This window comes from Orcinus orca, chromosome 2, assembly GCF_937001465.1.
Source record: "Orcinus orca chromosome 2, mOrcOrc1.1, whole genome shotgun sequence".
In the NCBI taxonomy this organism is placed as follows: Eukaryota; Metazoa; Chordata; class Mammalia; order Artiodactyla; family Delphinidae; genus Orcinus; species Orcinus orca.
The window spans coordinates 115,219,828-115,243,608 of NC_064560.1; the positions used below are offsets into that span (position 1 = coordinate 115,219,828).

The following is a 23,781-nucleotide window of genomic DNA, read 5'->3' on the forward strand; positions in this document are numbered from 1 at the left end:
ATGTGAGATCTTCCTGGAGCAGGGCTCGAACCCATGTCCCCTTCATTGGCAGGCAGATTCTTTTTTTAAATAAATTCATTTATTTATTTTTGGCTGTGTTGGGTCTTCGTTTCTGTGCGAGGGCTTTCTCTAGTTGCGGCGAGCGGGGACCACTCTTCATCGCTGTGCGCGGGCCTCTCACTGTCGCAGCCTCTCTTGTTGCAGAGGACAGGCTCCAGACGCGCAGGCTCAGTAGTTGTGGCTCACGGGCCCAGTTGCTCCGCGGCATGTGGGATCTTCCCAGACCAAGGCTCGAACCCATGTTCCCTGCATTGGCAGGCAGACTCTCAACCACTGCGCCACCAGGGAAGCTCCTAGCAGGCAGATTTTTAACGACTGTGCCACCAGGGAAGTCCAAGAAAATTAATTTTAAAATATAGAACTAATGTTTTTCCTTAAGCAATAATTTTATTTTATTTGTTTTAAAAAGTATTTATTTTATTTTTGGCTGCGTTGGGTTTTAGTTGCGGCACATGGGATCTTCGTTGTGGCATGTGGGATCCTCTGCTGTGGCATGCGTCCTCCTCTTTGCAGTGTGTGGTCTTCTCTAGTTGTGGCCTGCATGCTCAGTAGTTGCGGCGTGCGGGCTTAGTTGCCCCATGGTATGTGGGATCTTAGTTCACCAACCAGGGATTGAACCCATGTCCCCTGCATTGGAAGGCTGATTCTTAACCACTGGAACTCCAGCAGAGTCCCCTCCTTAAGCAATGATTTTAGACCATAATGCTCTTTAAACACGTAATCCTACTCCAGACTCCCTTTGGAGAAGATGACCTCATTTATTTCTGTTCTGAGAAAATTAACATTATCTAAGTCAAATTCTTTCATCTTCTCCAGTTTCTCTGTACATCTCACTATAGTCAATTCACTGAGTTTCTATATATATCTTCACTATTGGTCTCTTTCATTTTCCTCTTTCTAAAAGTGATGTCTCTACCTAGGCTCTTGGTCCCAACCTATATTTCTTCTTCCTGGAGTTTGCTTCCTCAGTTATCTCCTCTGGTATTTCCCACTCTTTCATTCATCTGCCTGTAAACACACAGGACTCTCCTATTCTTAAGAACAATGAGAATAAAAGCCCCCTTACTTGTCATTGCTACCTCATGAACTGTATTTTATCTCTCTCTTTTCCTCATCTGCTCCACCACCAGCCATTGGTCATGGGTTCAGAGTGGCGGTCATGCTCACAGACACAATAGACTTTAATCTAGCACAGCAGCTGTATAGAACAATAAGGACAGGAAATATTGTCCAGCAACTACCACAGCACATATTTTTTGGCTCCCTTCGTCTCTATGAAGGGCATGCTTAATTGTTGGAGACGAGGTCAAAGAGTGTGGTGTTCATGTTGACATCTGCAAAACCTCCTGAAGTCATCTACATTTACTGTCGCCACTCTTTAGCTTCTAAAACTTCTTTAGAGCCAGGTTTCTGCCCTTACCAATTGATAGGAGCTGCTTTTTGAAAAACTTTCAAAGGATCTATTCAGTAACCAAATTCAGAGGTCTTTTCTAAGTCCCCCATCTTCCTTAAATGTCTGTAACATTGTATTCTTTTGAGAACCTTCATCATTTAGAAACTCCTTCCCTCTGACTTTCACAAACTTATCCTAATATTTCTCTTGTTGATTACCCATTTTCAATCAATGATTGCCTTTTTTCCCCTCACTTCCTTCTGCCTACTAAATAAGACATTCCCCAATGTTTTCTTTTTCTTACAGATCTTTTATTTCTACCACCCCAATTAAAACTTCGTAAGATAACTTTCCCAAACTATAGAATCACTTCTGTTTGTGTGCTACACATTACTGCTTGGATCTTACATTTGCATTTCAAACTCAGAGTATATTAAATTGATTTGTCATCATTTCATTCTACTTCCAGCTTGCATTTTTTCTTCTTGACTCCCTTATTCTGTTCATGACACCATGATTCATACGTTCATCCATACAGGAAATCTGAGAGCCACTGTGTTCTGTGTGTTAGATGTTAACAGATTTTGATGGGGGGAGAAAGTTTTATGTTCATGTAAGATCGGGAAATGCTAGGTTGAACAAAATCAAACATGATTTTTTAAGCCACTGAACTTCTCAAACCCTTTGATCAATCAGTGTTCTCAGGACTTCCCTGGTGGCTCAGTGGTTAAGAATCCACCTGCCAGTGCAGGGGACACGGGTTCAAGCCCTGGTCTGGGAAGATCCCACATGCCATGGAGAACTAAGCCCGTGTGCCACAACTACTGAGCCTGCGTGCTGCAACTACTGAAGCCCATGTGCCTAGAGCCCATGCTCTGCAACAAGATAAGCCACTGCAATGAGAAGCCTGCGCACGTCAATGAAGAGTAGCCCCCGCTCACCGCAGCTAGAGAAAGCCCTCACGCAGCAACGAAGAACCAACACAGCAAAAACTAACTAACTAACTAAATAAATTTATTTAAAGAAAAAAAATTAATGTGCTCATTTCTAAGAGAGATATTCCCAAAATTTATTTAACTATAGAATTCCTTTTTTTAAGATACAATCAGTGAGAAATACTCTTAAAAAGTGACCTTTGACTCATTTCCCTGCCATACTCACCCAGATTTGAGTCTTCCTTATCCTAAATTTATTTTATAATCTTAACTTATTTCCTATGGGTTTATTCTTTTTTGCCCTGACTGCCCCCACCCTAGTTTGAGTCCCTTATCACCTTACACTTAACTTAGTAATAAACTTTCTATTGGTTTCCTTGTCTCCTAACACTACTGTCTCCAATCTGTTACCTTCAGTGATACCCACTAATCCTTCTTGAAGCAATATGTTGACTACATTATTACACTTCAGACAGTATCAGTATATTCAGCTTTACATGGCAACGCAAGGCGTATTTCCAGTTTAATTGCTCATTAATTCTGTCCATAAACCCTTTGATTTATCTAGTTTTTATTCCTTTCCATTGCCCGAACAGGAGTTATTACTTCCCCTTATTTCTCTTTGTTTATTCTGTATCTCTGCTTACAGTGCTACCATCTCTCCATCTTCCCGCCATACTTAAATTCTGCATATTCTTTCAAACCCCACTCAAAAGCTTTTTTAAAAATTTATTTATTTATTTATTTTTGGCTATGTTGGGTCTTTGTTGCTGCACGCGGGCTTTCTCTAGTTCCGGCGAGTGGTGGCTACTCTTTGTTGCAGTGCGTGGGCTTCTCATTGCAGTGGCTTGTCTTGTTGCAGAGCACAGGCTCTAGGCACGTGGGCTTCAGCAGTTGTGGCACGTGGGCTCAGTAGTTGTGGCTTGTGGGCTCTAGAGCACAGCCTCAGTATGTGGCACACGGGCTTAGTTGCTCCATGGCATGTGGGATCTTCCTGCACGAGGGCTTGAACCTGTGTCCCCTGCATTGGCAGGTGGATTCTTAACCACTGTGCCACCAGGGAAGCCCCTCAAAAGCTACTTTTGCAAACAAGTATTCCCAGTTGTTTGTGATTCTTTTTTTTTTTTTTGCCCTATTAAGGTTATTAGTTTATACCATTTATGTGGCTTACAATTTTTTACTTTGATTGTGTGTGTATGTGTGTCTGTCTGACTGTCATAATATTTCCTACAGGTTTGCAGATCCTGTTGATGTAGCTCTAGTAACACGTCAAACAATTTTGTGCTTGTATTTAGTAAATGTATACTGAATGATGTAATAAAGTAGATAACTTGTCAATTTATTTGCATTTTTATTTTCCTTTTAGGAGGAACTCTTACTGGTGGCTTATAAAGAATGTCATAAAGCTGTGATGAGGTGCAGTACAAGTTTCAAATCTAGTAGCAAAACAGTAGTACAATTGTGTGGTCATACTTTGGAAACTAAATCCTACAGAGTATCTGAAGATCTTGTAAGCATACATCTGCCAATCTCTAGGACTCTTGCTGGTGAGTGTTTATTTGGTTTTTGCATGTTTCTATTAGCTTTGTTTTCTAGATATTCATATTAGAATCAGTACTATTTTTGTTCTCAGTATGCACAGACATACTCGGATCAGATACTGCAGTTAAAAGCTGTCACTATCCTTCAAAGAGCTGTGACCAGAACATCTAAGTGTGCTACCTGGGCTTTTTGTTATCTTGGTCAACTAATGGATCCTTATACTATATACTTAAGGACTAACTTGGTAATTTATCGCCTAACCAAATGTAAATGTAGGAAAATCTTGTTGCTGTTTTTTCACCCTCTTCTCTTCCTGATTGCACCAGTGTGTTCACTGTGTCACTGTTCCTTTCACCACTAAAAGAAAGAAATCATAGATTTTCTTTAATCATCGTTTGATTTGCATTTCTATGTAAACCGACCGTGTCAGTGTCTTTTTCTTTTAACAACTTTGTATAAGTGTACATAATTATATTTTTAATTGTGGTAAAATATATGTAACATAAAATTTACCATTTTAATCATTTTTTAAGTATATAGTTCAGTGACATTAAGTACATTCACATTGTTGTACAGCCATCACCACCATCTATATCCAGAATTCTTTCCATCTTCCCAATCTGACATTTGTGCCCATTTAACATAACTCCTCATTCCCTGCTCCCTACAGTCTCTGATTTTCTGTCTCTATGACTTGACTACTCTAGGTACCTCATATAAGTGAAATCATACTCATATCCTTTTATAACTGGATTATTTCACTTAGCATAATGTCCTCAGAGTTCATCCATGTTGTAGTATATGTCAGATTTCCTTCATTTTTAAGGTTGAATAATATTCCATAGTATGTATATACCACGTTTTGTTTATCTATTCATCCTCCAGTAGATGCTTGGGTTGCTTACATCTTTTGGCTATTGTCGAATAATGTTGCCATGAACACAGGTGTCCAAATATGCACTTGAGTGCTTGTTTTCAATTCTTGGGGTATATACCCATAAAGTGGAATTGCTGGATCATAAGGTAATTCTACTTTTTAATTTTTTGAGGAACCACCATACTGTTTTCCATAGCAGCTGCACCATCTTACATTCTCAGAAGCAGAGCACAAGGATTCCAATTTCTTTACATCCTCATCAACACTTGTTATTTTTTGTTTTTTAAATAGCCATCCTAATGAGTGTGAAGTGGTATCTCCTTGTGGTTTTGATTTGCATTTCCTTAATAATTAGTGATACTGACCATCTTTTCCTGTGCTTACTGGCCATATGTATATCTTCTTTGGAGAAAGGTTCAAGTCCTTTGTCTATTTTTTAATCAGATTTTGTTGTTGAGTTATTGGAGTTCTTTGTATATTCTGGATATTAACTGCTTATCAGATATATGGTTTGCAGATATTTTCTCCCATTCTGTGAGTTGCCTTTTCACTCTCTTTATAGTGTCCTTTGATGCACAGAAGTTTTTAACTTGGTGTAGTCTCATTTATTTTCCCTTTGGTTGCCTGTACTTTTGGTGTCATATCCAAGAAATTATGGCCAAATCCAATGTTATGAAGCCTTTTCCCTATGTTATTTTCTAAGAGTTTTATGGTTTTAGCTCCTGTGTTGAGATCTTTGATTCATTTTTAGTTAATTTTTGTATATGGTATAATTGACATGATTTTATGTCACTTCTATTTTTATAAAAAGAAATACCAAGATTCGTTTTTATTTATTTTACTGAAGTATAGTTGATTTACATGTTGTGTTTAATTTCTGCTGTACAGTAAAATGACTCAGCTATATGTATATATACATTCTTTTTCATATTCTTTACCATTATGGTTTACCACAGGATATTGAATACAGTTCCCTGTGCTATACAGTAGGACTGTGTTGTTTATAAGTTTTTATTTCTTTTGATGCTTGGCTAAGAGGAGAATAATTTCTTAAGAGGCAGAATATTATTTTTATATAATTTATAAGCACACCTTGTACAATGTAGGATCTTAAATATGTTAGTAAAACTGTGTTTCAAAATTAGAAATCAAATGTTTGCATTCTGAGATGTCATTTCTAAACTCAATAAACGTATGTTTAAATCTCACAAGTTTTCAAACTTGATGAGTTAACTAGGAAACAAATCAGCTGGGTTTATTGCTTTCTCATTTTTCTCTCTTTTTTTTTAACCTTTAGGTCTTCATGTGCGTTTAAGCAGGCTGGGTGCTATTTCAAGACTGCATGAATTTGTGCCTTTTGTAAGTGACTCTATTAAATGTTGATTTGCTTATATTCTATTTCTAAATACCTCTTTTAAAAAAAATTATTTATTTATTTATTTATTTATGGCTGTGTTGGGTCTTCGTTGCTGCGCGTGGGCTTTCTCTAGTTGTGGTGAGCAGGGGCTACTCTTCATTGCAGTGCGTGGGCTTCTCATTGCGGTGGCTTCTCTTGTTGTGGAGCACGGGCTCTAGGTGCATGGGCTTAGTTGCTCCACGGCATGTGGGATCTTCCCGGACCGGGGCTCGAACCCGCGTTCCCTGCATTGGCAGGCAGATTCTTAACCACTGCACCACCAGGGAAGTCCCCTCTAAATACCTCTTGGTTGAGTGGGAAGAAAAAGAACATTTTGAAATCATGGGGACTTGGAGTCATCTAGTTCAAGCCCTCAGTCTTACAGATGAGAAAACTGAGCAATGTATAGTGGCGTAACATCCAAGCCCTCTGGGATATAATGGAATTGATCTCACTCTGTTTCAGGAGGATTTTCAAGTAGAGGTACTAGTGGAATATCCTTTGCGTTGTCTGGTATTGGTTGCCCAGGTTGTTGCTGAGATGTGGCGAAGAAATGGGCTGTCTCTCATTAGCCAGGTATGGCAAGGCCTGTTGTTCACACTATGAATGTGTTCATTTTCTGCTTGTTTTTTCTTTTATATGTTTTACTTTGTGTCCCTGGATTTTGCTGAGTATTTGTTTTGTGTTCTCTTATATAAACTCAGAAATGAAAGTTCTAGTGGCCATATAGACATTTATCCTTTAATACTGTTAAGTGGGTAGATTCGGTGAAAGCCAGTAGTACCAGGAACCATCCCACCAATATACGTCTTTTCTGAAGATTACTTGGGAACATGTAATCTTCCCACCACCAGTCTTAATGGAAGGGCATTGTTTCCCTCTGTTGTAGAGCAAATAAGGAGAAGTGCTTTTCCTAAGTGGTGGGGAAACAGGGCTTGTAAAGATACCACTTGGGAGAAAAATAGTGTTATGATTGATTATAGAAATTGGTTTACTTTATTGAAGTGGGCATTTTAAACTTAAGGGAAGTAAATTCTTTTGTTACGCATGTTGAGAGTAATAACTAGTATAGAGCATTTTTAACTCTGAATTATTTTCATGCCGTATTTTCTCACTTCATTCTCACAAATCCCTTAAAATGATTTGTAGATTTACAGCTTATTTTTTGCCACAAAGGAGTTCTTGGGGTTTCTAGTTTAGAGAAAATTTTAAGAATTCTGTTTGAGATAAAATGATTCTTTTAGCTTCTGTTCTCCTTTTTATTTTATAGGTGTTTTATTACCAAGATGTTAAGTGCAGAGAAGAAATGTATGATAAAGATATCATTATGCTTCAGGTACCTATTTAAATTACCTCTGATATTTGTGTTAACCTTCCTTCCTAGGTTCCTTATAATAAGCGAAGATACTGTAACTATTGTTAACTTCACTTAAATTTTTCTCACTGTTGAAATGAATATAGTATCATAGAAGCAGAAGGGACTACTGCATTATCTTCTGCAGATTTACCTTATAATTTTTTCTCACAGTCCTACTAGAGACAAAGTGTTTCTCCATTTAATACATGAGAACTATGGTACTTGATTTCTTTCACAGATTGGTGCATCTTTAATGGATCCCAACAAATTCTTATTACTGGTACTTCAGAGGTATGAACTTGCTGATGCTTTTAACAAGACCATATCCACAAAAGACCAGGTAAGTGACAGAAACTGATAAGTAAATTAATTCCAAAGGAAATATTATTTTAAAAATTTTAATCATATTTAAGATTTTTATTTATTTATGTATATCTCCAAAAATCAGGCACATACGTAAAACATACATATACACACATATATTCTTTTTACTCTATAAAAATTAGAATATAGTTGGCCCTCCATATCCATGGATACAGAATCCCAACTGTACTAGCCATTTTATATAAGGGACTTGAGCATCTGTGGATTTTGGTATCTGCAGGGGTCCTAGAACCAGTCCCCTGCAGATACTGAGTGATGACTGTGTATAGATTAACAAAAAGGAGAAGAAAACTCACATGAAACTCTGCCTCCTAGAAATGATCACTTTTAAAGTTTTGGTGTCTTTTTTTTTTTTTTTAACATCTTTATTGGGGTATAATTGCTTTTTTTTTTAACATCTTTATTGGGGTATAATTGCTTAATTGTGTGTTAGTTTCTCCTTTATAACAAAGTGAATCAGTTATACATATACACATGTTCCCATATCTCTTCCCTCTTGCGTCTCCCTCCCTCCCACCCTCCCTATCCCACCCCTCCATGCGGTCACAAAGCACCCAGCTGATCTCCCTGTGCTATGCGGCTGCTTCCCACTAGATATCTACCTTACGTTTGGTAGTGTATATATGTCCATGCCTCTCTCTCGCTTTGTCACAGCTTACCCTTCCCCCTCCCCATATTCTCAAGTCCATTCTCTAGTAGGTCTGTGTCTTTATAACTGTCTTACCCCTAGGTTCTTCATGACATTTTTTTTCTCTTAAATTCCATATATATGTATTAGCATACGGTATTTGTCTTTCTCTTTCTGACTTACTTCACTCTGTGTGACAGACTCTGGGTCTATCCACCTCATTACAAATAGCTCAATTTCGTTTCTTTTTATGGCTGAGTAATATTCCATTGTATATATGTGCCACATCTTCTTTATCCATTCATCCGATGATGGACACTTAGGTTGTTTCCATTTCCGGGCTATTGTAAATAGAGCTGCAATGAACATTTTGGTACATGACTCTTTTTGAATTATGGTTTTCTCAGGGTATATGCCCAGTGGTGGGATTGCTGGGTCATATGGTAGTTCTATTTGTAGTTTTTTAAGGAACCTCCATACTGTTCTCCATAGTGGCTGTACCAATTCACATTCCCACCAGCAGTGCAAGAGTGTTCCCTTTTCTCCACACCCTCTCCAGCATTTATTGTTTCTAGATTTTTTGATGATGGCCATTCTGACTGGTGTGAGATGATATCTCATTGTAGTTTTGATTTGCATTTCTCTAATGGTTAATGATGTTGAGCATTCTTTCATGTGTTTGTTGGCAGTCTGTATATCTTTGGAGAAATGTCTATATAGGTCTTCTGCCCATTTTTGGATTGGGTTGTTTGTTTTTTTGTTATTGAGCTGCATGAGCTGCTTGTAAATTTTGGAAATTAATCCTTTGTCAGTTGCTTCATTTGCAAATATTTTCTCCCATTCTGAGGGTTGTCTTTTCATCTTGTTTATGGTTTCCTTTGCTGTGAAAAAGCTTTGAAGTTTCATTAGGTCCCAATTGTTTATTTTTGATTTTATTTCCATTTCTCTAGGAGGTGGGTCAAAAAAGAATCTTGCTGTGATTTATGTCATAGAGTGTTCTGCCTGTGTTTTCCTCCAAGAGTTTGATAGTGTCTGGCCTTACATTTAGGTCTTTAATCCATTTTGAGTTTATTTTTATGTATGGTGTTAGGGAGTGTTCTAATTTCATTCTTTTACATGTAGCTGTCCAGTTTTCCCAGCACCACTGATTGAAGAGGCTGTCCTTTCTCCACTGTACATTCCTGCCTCCTTTATCAAAGATAAGGTGACCATATGTGCGTGGGTTTATCTCTGGGCTTTCTCTCCTGTTCCATTGATCTATCTTTCTGTTTTTGTGCCACTACCATACTGTTTTGATTACTGTAGCTTTGTAGTATAGTCTGAAGTCAGGGAGCCTGATTCCTTCAGCTCCGTTTTTCGTTCTCAAGATTGCTTTGGCTATTCGGGGTCTTTTGTGTTTCCATACAAATTGTGAAATTTTTTGTTCTAGTTCTGTGAAAAATGCCAGTGGTAGTTTGATAGGGATTGCATTGAATCTGTAGATTGCTTTGGGTAGTAGAGTCGTTTTCACAATGTTGATTCTTCCAATCCAAGAACATGGTATATCTCTCCATCTGTTTGTATCATCTTTAATTTCTTTCAACCGTGTTTTATAATTTTCTGCATACAGGTCTTTTGTCTCCTTAGGTAGGTTTATTCTTAGATATTTTATTCTTTTTGTTGCAATGGTAAATGGGAGTGTTTTCTTGATTTCACTTTCAGATTTTTCATCATTAGTGTATACGAATGCAAGAGATTTCTGTGCATTAATTTTGTATCCTGCAACTTTACCAAATTCATTGATTAGCTCTAGTAGTTTTCTGGTAGCATCTTTAGGATTCTCTATATATAGTATCATGTCATCTGCAAACAGTGACAGCTTTACTTCTTCTTTTCCGATTTGGATTCCTTTTATTTCCTTTTCTTCTCTGATTGCTGTGGCTAAAACTTCCAAAACTATGTTGAATAAGACTGGTGAGAGTGGGCAACCTTGTCTTGTTCCTGATCTTAGTGGAAATGCTTTCAGTTTTTCACCATTGAGGATGATGTTGGCTGTGGGTTTGTCATATATGGCCTTTAGTATGTTGAGGATAGTTCCCTCTATGCCTACTTTCTGCAGGGTTTTTATCATATATGGGTGTTGAATTTTGTCAAAAGCTATCTCTGCATCTATTGAGATGATCATATGGTTTTTCTCCTTCAATTTGTTAATATGGTTTATCACATTGATTGATTTGTGTATATTGAAGAATCCTTGCATTCCTGGAATAAACCCCACTTGATCATGGTGTATGATCCTTTTAATGAGCTGTTGGATTCTGTTTGCTAGTATTTTGTTCAGGATTTCTGCATCTGTGTTCATCCGTGATATTGGCCTGTAGTTTTCTTTCTTTGTGACATCCTTGTCTGGTTTTGGTATCAAGGTGATGGTGGCCTCGTAGAATGAATTTGGGAGTGTTCCTCCCTCTGCTATATTTTGGAAGAGTTTGAGAAGGATAGGTGTTAGGTCTTCTCCAAATGTTTGATAGAATTCGCCTGTGAAGCCATCTGGTCCTGGGCTTTTGTTTGTTGGAAGATTTTTAATCACAGTTGCAATTTCAGTGCTTGTGATTGGTCTGTTCATATTTTCTATTTCTTCCTGATTCAGTCTTGGCAGGTTGTACATTTCTAAGAATTGATCCGTTTCTTCTAGGTTGTCCATTTTATTGGCATAGAGTTGCTTGTAGTAATCTCTCATGATCTTTTGTATTTCTGCAGTGTCAGTTGTTACTTCTCCTTTTTCATTTCTAATTCTATTGATTTGAGTCTTCTCCGTTTTTTTCTTGATGAGTCTGGCTAATGGTATATCTATTTTGTTTATCTTCTCAAAGAACCAGCTTTTAGTTTTATTGATGTTTGCTATCTTTTTTCATTTATTTCTGATCTGATTTTTATGATATCTTTCCTTCTGCTAACTTAGGGGTTTTTTTGTTCTTCTTTCTCTAATTGCTTTAGGTGCAAGGTTAGGTTGTTTATTCGAGATGTTTCCTGTTTCTTAAGGTGGGCTTATATTGCTATAAACTTCCCTCTTAGAACTGCTTTTGCTGCATCCCATAGGTTTTGGGTCGTCATGTCTCCATTGTCATTTGTTTCTAGGTATTTTTTTATTTCCTCTTTGATTTTTTCAGTGATCACTTCGTTATTAAGTAGTGTATTGTTTAGCCTCCATGTGTTTGTACTTTTTACAGATCTTTTTCTGTAATTGACATCTAGTCTCATAGCATTGTGGTCGGAAAAGATACTTGATACAATTTCAGTTTTCTTAAATTTACCAAGGCTTGATTTGTGACCCAAGATATGATCTATCCTGGAGAATGTTCCATGAACACTTGAGAAAAATGTGTATTCTGTTGTTTTTGGATGGAGTGTCCTATAAATATCAATTAAGTCCATCTTAATTTATCATTTAATGTATCATTTAAAGCTTGTGTTCCCTTATTTATTTTCATTTTGGATGATCTGTCCATTGGTGAAAGTGGGGTGTTAAAGTCCCCTACTGTGAATGTGTTACTGTCGATTTCCCCTTTTATGGCTGTTAGTATTTGCCTTATGTATTGAGGTGCTCCTATGTTGGGTGCATAAATATTTACAATTGTTATATCTTCTTCTTGGGTCGATCCCTTGATCATTATGTAGTGTCCTTCTTTGTCTCTTCTAATAGTCTTTATTTTAAAGTCTATTTTGTCTGATATGAGAATTGCTACTCCAGCTTTCTTTTGGTTTCCATTTGCATGGAATATCTTTTTCCATCCCTTCACTTTCAGTCTGTATGTGTCTCTAGGTCTGAAGTGGGTCTCTTGTAGACAGCATATATCTGGGTCTTGTTTGTGTGTCCATTTAGCCAATCTGTGTCTTTTGGTGGGAGCATTTAGTCCATTTACATTTAAGGTAATTATTGATATGTATGTTCCTATTCCCATTTTCTTAATTGTTTTGGGTTAGTTATTGTAGGTCTTTTCCTTCTCTTGTGTTTCTTGCATAGAGAAGTTCCTTTAGCATTTGTTGTAAAGCTGGTTTGGTGGTGCTGAACTCCCCCAGTTTTTGCTTGTCTGTAAAGGTTTTAATTTCTTCATCAAATCTGAATGAGATCCTTGCTGGGTAGAGTAATCTTGGTTGCAGGTTTTTCTTCTTCATCACTTTAAATATGTCCTGCCAGTCCCTTCTGGCTTGCAGAGTTTCTGCTGAAAGAGCAGCTGTTAACCTTATGGGGATTCCCTTGTGTGTTATTTTTCCCTTGCTGCTTTTAATATGCTTTCTTTGTATTTAATTTTTGACAGTTTGATTAATATGTGTCTTGGCGTATTTCTCCTTGGATTTATCCTGTATGGGACTCTCTGTGATTCCTGGACTTGATTAACTATTTCCTTTCCCATATTAGGGAAGTTTTCAACTATAATCTCTTCAAATATTTTCTCAGTCCCTTTCTTTTTCTCTTCTTCTTCTGGAACCCCTATAATTCGAATGTTGGTGCGTTTAATGTTGTCCCAGAGGTCTCTGAGACTGTCCTCAGTTCTTTTCATTCTCTTTTCTTTATTCTGCTCTGCAGTAGTTATTTCCACTATTTTATCTTCCAGGTCACCTATCCGTTCTTCTGCCTCAGTTATTCTGCTATCGATCCCATCTAGAGTATTTTTCATTTCATTTATTGTTTTGTTCATCATTGTTTGTTTCATCTTTAGTTCTTCTAGGTCCTTGTTAAATGTTTCTTGCATTTTCTCTTTTTTATTTCCAAGATTTTGGATCATCTTTACTATCATTATTCTGAATTCTTTTTCAGGTAGACTGCCTATTTCCTCTTCATTTGTTAGGTTTGGTGGGTTTTTATCTTGCTCCTTCATCTGTGGTATGTTTTTCTGTCTTCTCATTTTGCTTATCTTACTGTGTTTGGTTTATCTTACTGTCTCCTTTTTGCAGGCTGCAGGTTCGTAGTTCCCGTTGTTTTTGGTGTCTGTCCCCAGTGGCTAAGGTTGGTTCAGTGGGTTGTGTAGGCTTCCTGGTGGAGGGGACTACTGCCTGTGTTCTGGTAGGTGAGGCTGGATCTTATCTCTCTGGTGGGCAGGTCCACACCTATGGTGTGTTTTGGGGTGTTTGTGGACTTATTATGATTTTAGGCAGCCTCTCTGCTAATGGGTGGGGTTGTGTTCCTGTATTGCTAGTTGTTTGCCATAGGGTGTCCAGCACCGTAGCTTGCTGGTCATTGAGTGACGCTGGCTGCTGGCATTGAGATGGAGATCTCTGGGAGATTTTCGCCGTTTGATATTATGTGGAGCTGCGAGGTCTCTTGTTGACCAGTGTCCTGAAGTTGGCTCTCCCACCTCAGAGGCACAGCACTGACTCCTGGGTGAAGCACCAAGAGCCTTTCATCCACATGGCTCAAAATGAAAGGGAGAAAAAGTAGAGAGAAAGAATTAGTAGAAGTAGGAAGAAAGAAAGAAAGGAAGGAAGAAAGGAAGGAAGAAAGAAAAGAAGGAAAGAAGGAAGGAAAGAAAGGAGGGAGGGAGGGAGGGAAGGAGGGAGGGACGGTGGGAGGAAGGAAGGAGGGAAGGAAGGAAAAAAGCAAGCAAGAAAGAAAAAGTAAATTAAAATAAAGTAAAATACAATAAAGTTATTAAATTAAAAATAATTATTAAGAAAAAAAACAGACAGAACCTTAGGACAAATGCTGGAAGCAAAGCTATACAGACAAAATCTCATACAGAAGCATACACATACACACTCACAAAAAGAGGAAAAGGGTAAAAAATCATAAATCTTGCTCTCAAAGTCCACCTCCTCAATTTGGGATGATTTGTTGTCTAAAGGAGGGAGGGAGGGAGGGAGGGAGGCAAAGAAGGAAGGAAGGAAGGAAGGAAGGAAGATAAAGTAAAATAAAATAAAGTTATTAAAATCAAAAATAATTATTAAGAAAAAACAATTTTTTAAAAAAAGGACAGATAGAACCCTAGGACAAATGGTGGAAGCAAAGCTATACAGACAAAATCTCACAGAGAAGCATACACATACACACTCACAAAAAGAGGAAAATGGGAAAAAATCCTAAATCTTGCTCTCAAAGTCCACCTCCTCCATTTGGGATGATTCGTAGTCTATTCATGTATTCCACAGATGCAGGGTACATCAAGTTGATTGTGGAGCTTTTATCCGCTGCTTCTGAGGCTGCTGGGAGAGACTTCCCTTTTTCTTCTTTGTTCTCACAGCTCCCAGGGGCTCAGCTTTGGATTTGGCCCCGCCTCTGCGTGTAGGTCGCAGAAGGGCGTCTGTTTTTTGCTCAGACAGGACGGGGTTAAAGGAGCCGCTGATTCGGGGTCTCCGGCTCACTCAGGCCAGGGGGAGAGAGGGGCACGGAGTGCGGGGCGAGCCTGCGGCGGCAGAGGCCGGCGTGACGTTGCACCAGCCTGAGGCTCGCCGTGCGTTCTCCCGGGGAAGTTGTCCCTGGATCCCGGGAACCTGGCAGTGGCGGGCTGGACAGGCTCCCCGGAAGCAGGGTGTGGATAGTAACCTGTGCTCGCACACAGGCTTCTTGCTGGCAGCAGCAGCAGCCTTAGCGTCTCCTGCCCGTCTCTGGGGTCCGCGCTTTGAGCCGCGGCTCGCGCCTGTCTCCTGAGCTCCTTTAAGCAGTGCTCTTAATCCCTTCTCCTCGGGCACCAGGAAACAAAGAGGGAAGAAAAAGTCTCTTGCCTCTTCGGCAGCTCCAGACCTTTTCCTGGACTCCCTCCCGGCTAGCTGGCTAGCCGTGGTGCACTAACCCCTTCAGGCTGTGTTCATGCCGCCAACCCCAGTCCTCTCCCGGTGCTCCAACCGAAGCCCGAGCCTCAGCTCCCAGCCCTGCCCGCCCCGGCGGGTGAGCAGACAAGCCTCTCAGGCTGTTGAGTGCCGGTCGGCACCGATCCTCTGTGTGGGAATCTCTCCGCTTTGCTCTCCGCACCCCTGTTGCTGCACTCTCCTCCGCGGCGCCGAAGCTCCCCCTCTCCGCCCCCCGCAGTCTCCGCCCGCAAAGGGGCTTCCTAGTGTGTGGAAACCTTTCCTCCTTCACAGCTCCCTCCCACTGGTGCAGGTCCCATCCCTATTCTTTTGTCTCTGTTTTTTCTTTTTTTCTTTTGCCCTACCCAGGTACGTGGGGGAGTTTCTTGCCTTTGGGAGGTCTGAGGTCTGCCAGCGCTCAGTAGGTGTTCTGTAGGAGTTGTTCCACGTGTAGATGTATTTCTGGTGTGTCTGTGGGGAGGAAGGTGATCTCCGCGTCTTACTCTTCCGCCGTCTTCCCCTCGTCCGTCTTATTTGTTTTTAAAGGAAAAATTGAATCTTTTATATGTACTTTTTTTTTTTTTTTTTTTGCGGTATGCGGGCCTCTCACTGTTGTGGCCTCTCCCGTTGCGGAGCACAGGCTCCGGACGCGCAGGCTCAGCGGCCATGGCTCACGGGCCCAGCCGCTCCGCAGCATGTGGGATCTTCCCAGACCGGGGTACGAACCCGTGTCCCCTGCATCGGCAGCCAGACTCTCAGCCACTGCGCCACCAGGGAAGCCCTATATGTACTATTTTTGTAATATGCTTCCTGTGCTTAATGAAATATTGTGATAGGTTTTTTCTTGTCACTAAGTATGCAGGAACCTCATCTTTTTTTTACACCATAATTTTTAATTGCTGTGTAGTATTACAGTATATGAATGCATTATACTTTAGTCCCCTATTGCTGAAGAGGCTTTTCAAGTTTTTTGCTCATATAAACGTCTCTGCACCTCAAGGTTTAAACACTTGCCTAATTATTTTGTTACGATAAATTCTTCGAAGTGGATTTGCTGAAGAATACAGTATACTCTTTCTTATGACTCTGAATACATATTGTCAAATTGCTCTCAGAAAAGTAACTCCAATTTAAGCTCTCTCTAGCAGTATGTACATCTGTAATGGTACTGATATTTTTAATCTTTGTTGGTCTGATACATGAAAGATGGTGTTTAATTTTCATTTGCAATTCTTTAATTATCAGTGAGGTTGACCATGTTTTCATGATTATTGACCTTTTTTTTCCTTTTTTGTAGTGAATTACCTGTTCCTGTCCTTCACCCTTTTCCTGTTTTTTGTAAAAGTTCGTTGTTTAGTAAAGATATTAATTCTTTACTTGTATTTGTTATCAATAAATTTTTTATGGTTTATATTTTGTCTCTGGAGTTTTGTGACATCTTCATTGTTTTAGTACTTGATACCAGTTTATAAAGTAACCTTTGACTACTTTGAATTTATGAATTACATTATTTTATTCTTCAAATTAGAAGTCACTTGCAACAGACCAAAGGATAGGCTATAAAATACAAAGCTAATTTTTAGTCATGTTTTTATACTCAGTGAAAATGAATATCTCATTTACTGTAGTATTTAAATAACAGGTGTGTTAGGGAAGGGAACTCTCACCATAAGTGTTAGTTACCTATTTGAAGACACTGTCTCACCAACCCAGATAAGAAGGAAGCCAATAATAGAGGAAAAGTTAAAGATTAGAATTCTTTTGTTAACTGAAGACTAGATGGGAAATAATGATAATAAAAACAGTAATAATATTTAACAATTGTTTTTGAGTTCTTACTTCGTGCCAAGTATTGTGAACCTTGTTGAATTTGATGTCAAAAAAGGGAATTATTCACCTCATAATTCTCTGTTGCTGTGGTCCGAAAGAAAATACTGGATCAGTTGGACTATCTGATCCAGAAAAAAATGTATGTTTTATGGAGGTTTTTGATTCTTAAGTAACTAATTTTTTCTTTTACAATTCTATAGGATTTGATTAAACAATATAATACCTTAATAGAAGAAATGCTTCAAGTCCTCATCTATATTGTGGGTAAGATTAAAACATGTTTTGAAATAGAACATGAGTTACTTTTTAGAGAGAACATTAATAAGAACTGTAAGTTATTTTGTTCTCCTCCCAAATACAGCAGAGAATATTAGAGATTAATGTGACTAATGTGATTGATATGTTTAGGAACTCACCTTTTAAAAAACACAGCTATTACATCTTCATTTTTCAATACCTGATTTGTAATTGTTTGGACTTGTTTGTAGAGATCTGGGATATAATTATCCTAGTCAGAAAAGTAAATGTAAAATAACTATGTCAAGTGCTAAAAATTTTATGTGTGTATATATATATATATATATATATAAAATTTCAATGTAACATTCATCTAAGTAAGATATATTTTCATCAAGTCAGTCTGTTAAATTACTTTGTGCAAATATTGGCCATACTTCTACTTTTGTATATTCTATATTATAGTCTCTGTTGATCTTACCAGCTAAGTAAAAGTTTTTGACTTCTCATTCTGGTTCTTATTTCTTACTTTACTGCAGGAGACACTGCTTTGTATTAATACTTCCTAGTGAGGTTTCTAGCCATTAGCCAAATCTGAAAACCTGGGTTCATTTTATTTGTTTATTAGGGAGCTAGTTGCTGGGCTAGCTGCTTGTCTCAGCAGGAAGTGTGGTAAACCGTCATTGCTAAGTGAGATTGCTAAATCTTCCAGGCACTAACTCTTCTGGAATAACTCCAGAGTATTCCATAGGAAACTGCTGAAAAAAATGGACAAATTAAAAATGTGTAGAAGATTTTTAAGTTGGTGACATACTTTATTAAATTACAAAGACTTGAGGGGAATTTTTGTATTTGTTCTTGGAATACTATATGAAGAATTTCTAATACTGCTTATTAATGCTATATATTAAAATTGCTAATATATTTTTGCTGTTTTATATTTTACTATTTTATTATTCCTACTATTATTTTGCTGTTATTTTGTTTACCCAAATTCATTGGGTATTTCCTTCTATGTGATTTGATTTTTAGTTAATATTTGCTGCATTCCTGAGTGTAAGTTTATTACCTTTAGGAGTCATCATTTTTAAAAGTGTGTGTGTTTGTGTGTGTGTGTAAAATCTCTGATTATATTAAGATTAATATAATCTCTGATTATATTATATTAATTAAGAAAACATTAAGAAGTAGCAAAAGATTTGGATTAGGAATCAGAAGATCTAGAGTTGACCTCGCTATAAACTATCAAGAGCGTGCCATTTACATTTTTAGGGTCTCAAATTCTTGATTTGTAAAACGTGAAAGTAATCTACATGATCTCTAAGGTTCTTTCTAGCACGAAACTTATAGAGGGTACTGTTTTGGTGGAAAACAATTGAAAATTACAGTGTTTGAAGAGGAGTGAGTCTGTTGGAAGTGAATTAAATTAACAAAATGTCATTCTTTGGCTAATTTGTAGAATTCGTCAAATCTCTTAGGCAAAAAATTCCTGTCTTCTAATAACCCTCTTATAGATATCACAGGACTTTGTACTCATGTTGTAGTATTGAAAATCAGTGGTGACATAAGGTCAAATATTTTAAGCCTTCTTGAAGCATTGGGGATTAGATGCTGTTGACACCAGTGAAGTTCCCATAGTTAATTTAGCTATTTTCTCTCCCCATTTGGCAGTTTATCGAGATGAAAAGTGGAAACCTGATTATGTGGGCATGTTAGCAACACCATCCATTCCTGATACATATTACTATTTTGTCATTTAACCCATAGAGATATTTTTAAGTATTTTGTTTTTTAGTTTTCACTTTGTTCTTTCTTAAATAACAAGTAGAGACAACATTGAGGAAATCTTGAAAGAAAAGCTATTGTTCCATGATGGCCACTACTTATTCAATGCTATCTTCCTTGTTTTCTGGGTTAGAGACCATGCTAATTTAATCAAGGGGCCTTGTTTATAATGTATGAGTATGTGTATGTATATGTGTGTGTGTGTTTAAGTTAAGAGAAGGCCTGTGTTCTTCAGATCTCTTCATTTTTCTTCCTCTTTTAGCAAAGAGACTCTTGTTCAGATTTAGGAACATATCCAAATAATTTTTGGTTACTATCTCATAGATTTGATTTAATGCAGTGTTCTTGATGGGAAGAGATTTAAATGGAAAGCAATTAATTGTTTTACTTTTTCTTTTCATTGTTTGTATTAGGAGAGCGTTATGTCCCTGGAGTGGGAAATGTGACCAAAGAAGAGGTCACAATGAGAGAAATTATTCACTTGCTTTGTATTGAACCCATGCCACACAGTGCCATTGCCAAAAATTTACCTGAGAATGTAAGTCCAGTTTTGTTTTTCACTCCATTCACCTCAAGATGGGATAGTTTTTTCTTTTTCTTTAATTGGAAGCCACTCGAAGTTTTAGGAAAATCTGTTTAGGAAATTTTCAGATATAAAACTCACCATTAATTTTTTTGTGGTATAAACTTTAATTCTGGCCTTTTGGGCATTAGGAAACATTTTAGAGACATTCTGACTGTTTAGAAAACATTTTAGAGCAGGAAACTCTTTGCTTTTTTGTTTTACTTTAACATAAATTTTCTCCAGAGGAAAAGGGGACTTCCTGAAATGCTGAGACTATTTGGGTGGTGTGTTAGTCTGGGTCTTCTGAGAAGCAGATGTCAAGACAAAAGATTTAAGATTTAATTAGGAACAATGACTATGAGAGAAATGGTGAGGAAACTGGGAAAGGCTGGGGGAGCCATCATACTGTGGTGCAAATCTGACTCCAGGTGAAGGAAAGAGGGAAGGAACGTTAGGTAGGACTGTCCTAGACTGCTGGGTAGTCTAATCAAGGCTTGTTGCCTTCCCATGTCTCCCGGAGTGAGCCTGCATTAGTATTTCTCTAGCTGGAGGTCTGCAGGGTGCAGTCTCATGGCTGACACAGGTGATACTTATGTTCAGTATTGCTGATATTGAAACAGTAATCCTAAAGATTATGAGTCATATTTTTCACTCCGAGATTTAATTTTGAATTAGAACAATGATTCTTAGAAGAGATTAGATTTACCTGTACTATCAAGGCTATCCAGAGAAGTAGAATGGAGGTAAGCTTTGACTGTTGGTCATTTTTCTTCCAACATACCTGTATCTTTTTCCAATTTCATTGTTAACTGATTCTCAAACTTTAACCATTTGGCATATCACCTTCATAATATTTGCACATCTGTCTACCAATTTTATAATTATTAATACAGTTTATTTATTTATTATTATTTTTGGCTGTGTTGGGTCTTTGTTGCTGTGCGTGGGCTTTCTCTAGTTGCAGCTAGTGGGGGCTACTCTTCGTTGAGTGCGCAGCCTTCTCATTGTGTTGGCTTCTCTTGTTGCGGAACACAGGCTCTAGGCACACGGGCTTCAGTAGTTGTGGCGTGCAGGCTCAGTAGTTGTGGCTCACGGGCTCAGTAGCTGTGACGCACGGGCTTAGTGGCTCCGCGGCATGGGGGATCTTCCCGGACCAGGGATTAAACCCACGTCCCCTGCATTGACAGGCAGATTCTTAACCACTGTGCCACCAGGGAAGTCCCTTATTAATACATTTTAAAATCAACTTACATTTTTCCTTAGCATCTTTCTAAGCAATATTACAATGAAATAGTAGGTTTAACATTCTAGATTAATTTTTTCCTAATACATGTTAAGATAAATGAATATTCAAAAATTTAAAAATATATAACTGTGTGCCACCTAAAATAATTTCACATACCAATAATGATACACATTCCGTATTTTGCAAAAAAAAAAAAAAAAAAAAGCTTTAGTGTCTACCCTAAGTTTTCACTGCTTATCTCAAGTATGTTTTTAAAGGAGGCTAAATTTAATTTTTGCAACACTATAGGAATCTATGAATTTGCTTTAGTATATTGACTAGGTCCTTATCCTGATTTTAAATGACTTCATTAAGAAAAAATTCCTTATTGGGACTTCCCTGGTGGTCCAGTGGTTAGGACTCCGTCCTTCCACTGCAGGGGCATGGGTTCAATCCCTGGTCGGGGAACTAAGATCCCACATGACCACGGCATGGCCAAAAAAAAACAACAAAAAAATTCCGAATTCAAGGAAAAATTCAGGCCAGTCAGAAAAAAATAAAATTATTATAATTGCAGAAGCCAGAATATATTTGGACATCTACATATGTGTTTTACCGTAGATCCTATTTATTTTGTTACCTTGGTTTTAGGGATTAGTACAGCATGGGCATGTGCTTAAATGATGTGGGTGATGAACCTACTAGATAAAGAAAATAATAATTTCTTTGAATTACTGGTTGTATGTGTATATATATATGAGGGCAAACTTAGATTAAATTTCTTCCTTAAGCAGTTTATACATACATCTTACCTCTGTTAAGAAATTGGTCGTCCGACCTAATTTTTAAATATTGGAAATTGATCTTTTTTTATTGTTCATAAAACACTCAGGAATGCTATTGAAAGTGTATTTCAGTTCACAGTAAGAGAAGATAAAGTCATTACATGAAGGTAAAAATGACAAAAATGTTGTTTCAACAGGAAAATAATGAAACTGGCTTAGAAAATGTCATAAACAAAGTGGCCACATTTAAGTAAGTACTTAATATTTATGCTTATTCTGAAAGTTAGACCAATCTTTGTTCTTGTATTTCGGATACTTTGTAGAAGCTCTGAAGTTCTTTCCTGAACTCCCAAGGACAAAAACAAAGTACAGACAGAATGGGTGAGAACAAGGGGCACACTGTAGGCACTTAGTACCTGTATGATGAAGAAATGAGTATTTTTGTCAAGTGAATGAGAAATGTCCATTTGTGATATTAGGTGACTTAAGTAAGCAAAAAAACCTTTCGATAGTCTCTTTCCCATCAATTCTAAGCCATGACTTCGTTTATTCTATTAAATTTTTATATTGTATTCTAATTTTAGACTTTGCTAGGATTAAAACATTATTTTGCAATCCTTTGATTCTTTGAGATACAAAAAAATGGAAATAAGGTTTTAAGTGGATTAATTCTTGAAATTAAAAATTGATACTGGTAGTGAATTTTACTGTTATAGTAATATATTTATAGATAAATTGCTAGTTTCAAATAACCTTAAAAATAGAGTGTAGCTTTTTTATGCTCTAATATTGTTCAATAAAGTATTTCACTTACTTTGAAAGAGACCAAAAGCTGTTTAATGTGCAGAACAAATATGGTGTGCTCCTTTTGGCCTTAATGCTTTTCCTTATAGTTCTCTGTAGAGGATTCACCACTATATTTTAATTTACAATTCAATTTTCTACAGATATGATATCTTACTACCATTTTATATTTGACCTTAGACAATGCAAGCTGTAGTTGAACAGGACATCTTGAACAGGCTTCGTTTTTAGCTTCTGAAGCCTTAGGGATTTAGGTAGGGTATGGGGTCAGATCTACGTAGTATAAAATAAACTTCTTCAGATTTGTTTAAATTTCATAATTATGAAACACAGCTTAGCTGTTACCAGGACTTTGAGCTTACAGTGTAGGTTTTTAGTTTTACTCTTGAAATGAAATTTCTCATTTCAGTTTAAGCAAGTTGAATGAGATAAGGCTGATTTCTTTTCTTGATTTTGACTTTTATATTAACTTTTAGGTTCTTATTTTGTCTTACTCTATACTTCAAGAGCACTGCAGTTCACCTCTGTATTTTCTATCGTTTTAGGAAACCAGGTGTATCAGGACATGGAGTTTATGAGCTGAAAGATGAATCATTGAAAGACTTCAATATGTACTTTTATCATTACTCCAAAACACAACATAGCAAGGTAGGAAAAGTTATCCTCTTCAGTAAATAGCCTAAAATGCTTTATGCTTTCTAACTCCATAGAAAATTGCCTGGTTTTTCTGTAGTTTCATACTGGTTTTCATTATTAGAGCTCATTATCTTACCCAAGAAATTAAAATTGAATCAATAATGTTATCTAGTTCGTAGGAAATATTCACATTTTCCTGATTATACCAAAAATATTCTTTTAGTTGTGTTAGGGGTAGGAGGATTCAATCAAGGATCATGCACTTTATTTGGTGTCATGTTGCTATAGTCTCCTTTAATTTGGAATAATCTTTTTGCCTTTTTTTGTCTTTCATAACATTGACATTTCTGTAGAGTATAGGCTAGTTGTCTTTTAGAATATCCTATATTCTGGATATGTCTGATTGTATTCTTGTGAGTAGATTCAAATTAAACATCTTAGGGCAAAAATACTACATAAATGATATATTGCATCACATCAGTAGGCACATATAATGTCTTTTTGTCCCATTAAGGGTTGATGTTAAGTTAGATCACTTAGGTAAGGTAATATCTGGCTTTGTTCTTATAAAATGAATAATTTC

General features: G+C 37.4%; 1 protein-coding gene across 6 annotated transcripts in view; it reads left to right on the forward strand.

Moving 5' to 3' along the window:
* Positions 1–23,781, forward strand: part of UBR1 (ubiquitin protein ligase E3 component n-recognin 1) — a 169,562-nt gene that overhangs the window by 87,789 nt on the left and 57,992 nt on the right. For all 6 annotated transcript variants that reach the window (XM_033435659.2, XM_004273939.4, XM_033435660.2 and 3 more), the window contains 9 exons: positions 3,755–3,935; positions 6,105–6,166; positions 6,669–6,779; positions 7,474–7,539; positions 7,799–7,900; positions 17,362–17,425; positions 19,597–19,721; positions 21,956–22,008; positions 23,108–23,210. In XM_033435659.2, the coding sequence (XP_033291550.1) occupies positions 3,755–3,935; positions 6,105–6,166; positions 6,669–6,779; positions 7,474–7,539; positions 7,799–7,900; positions 17,362–17,425; positions 19,597–19,721; positions 21,956–22,008; positions 23,108–23,210 (867 nt within the window). The remainder of the gene's footprint in view (positions 1–3,754; positions 3,936–6,104; positions 6,167–6,668; positions 6,780–7,473; positions 7,540–7,798; positions 7,901–17,361; positions 17,426–19,596; positions 19,722–21,955; positions 22,009–23,107; positions 23,211–23,781) is intronic.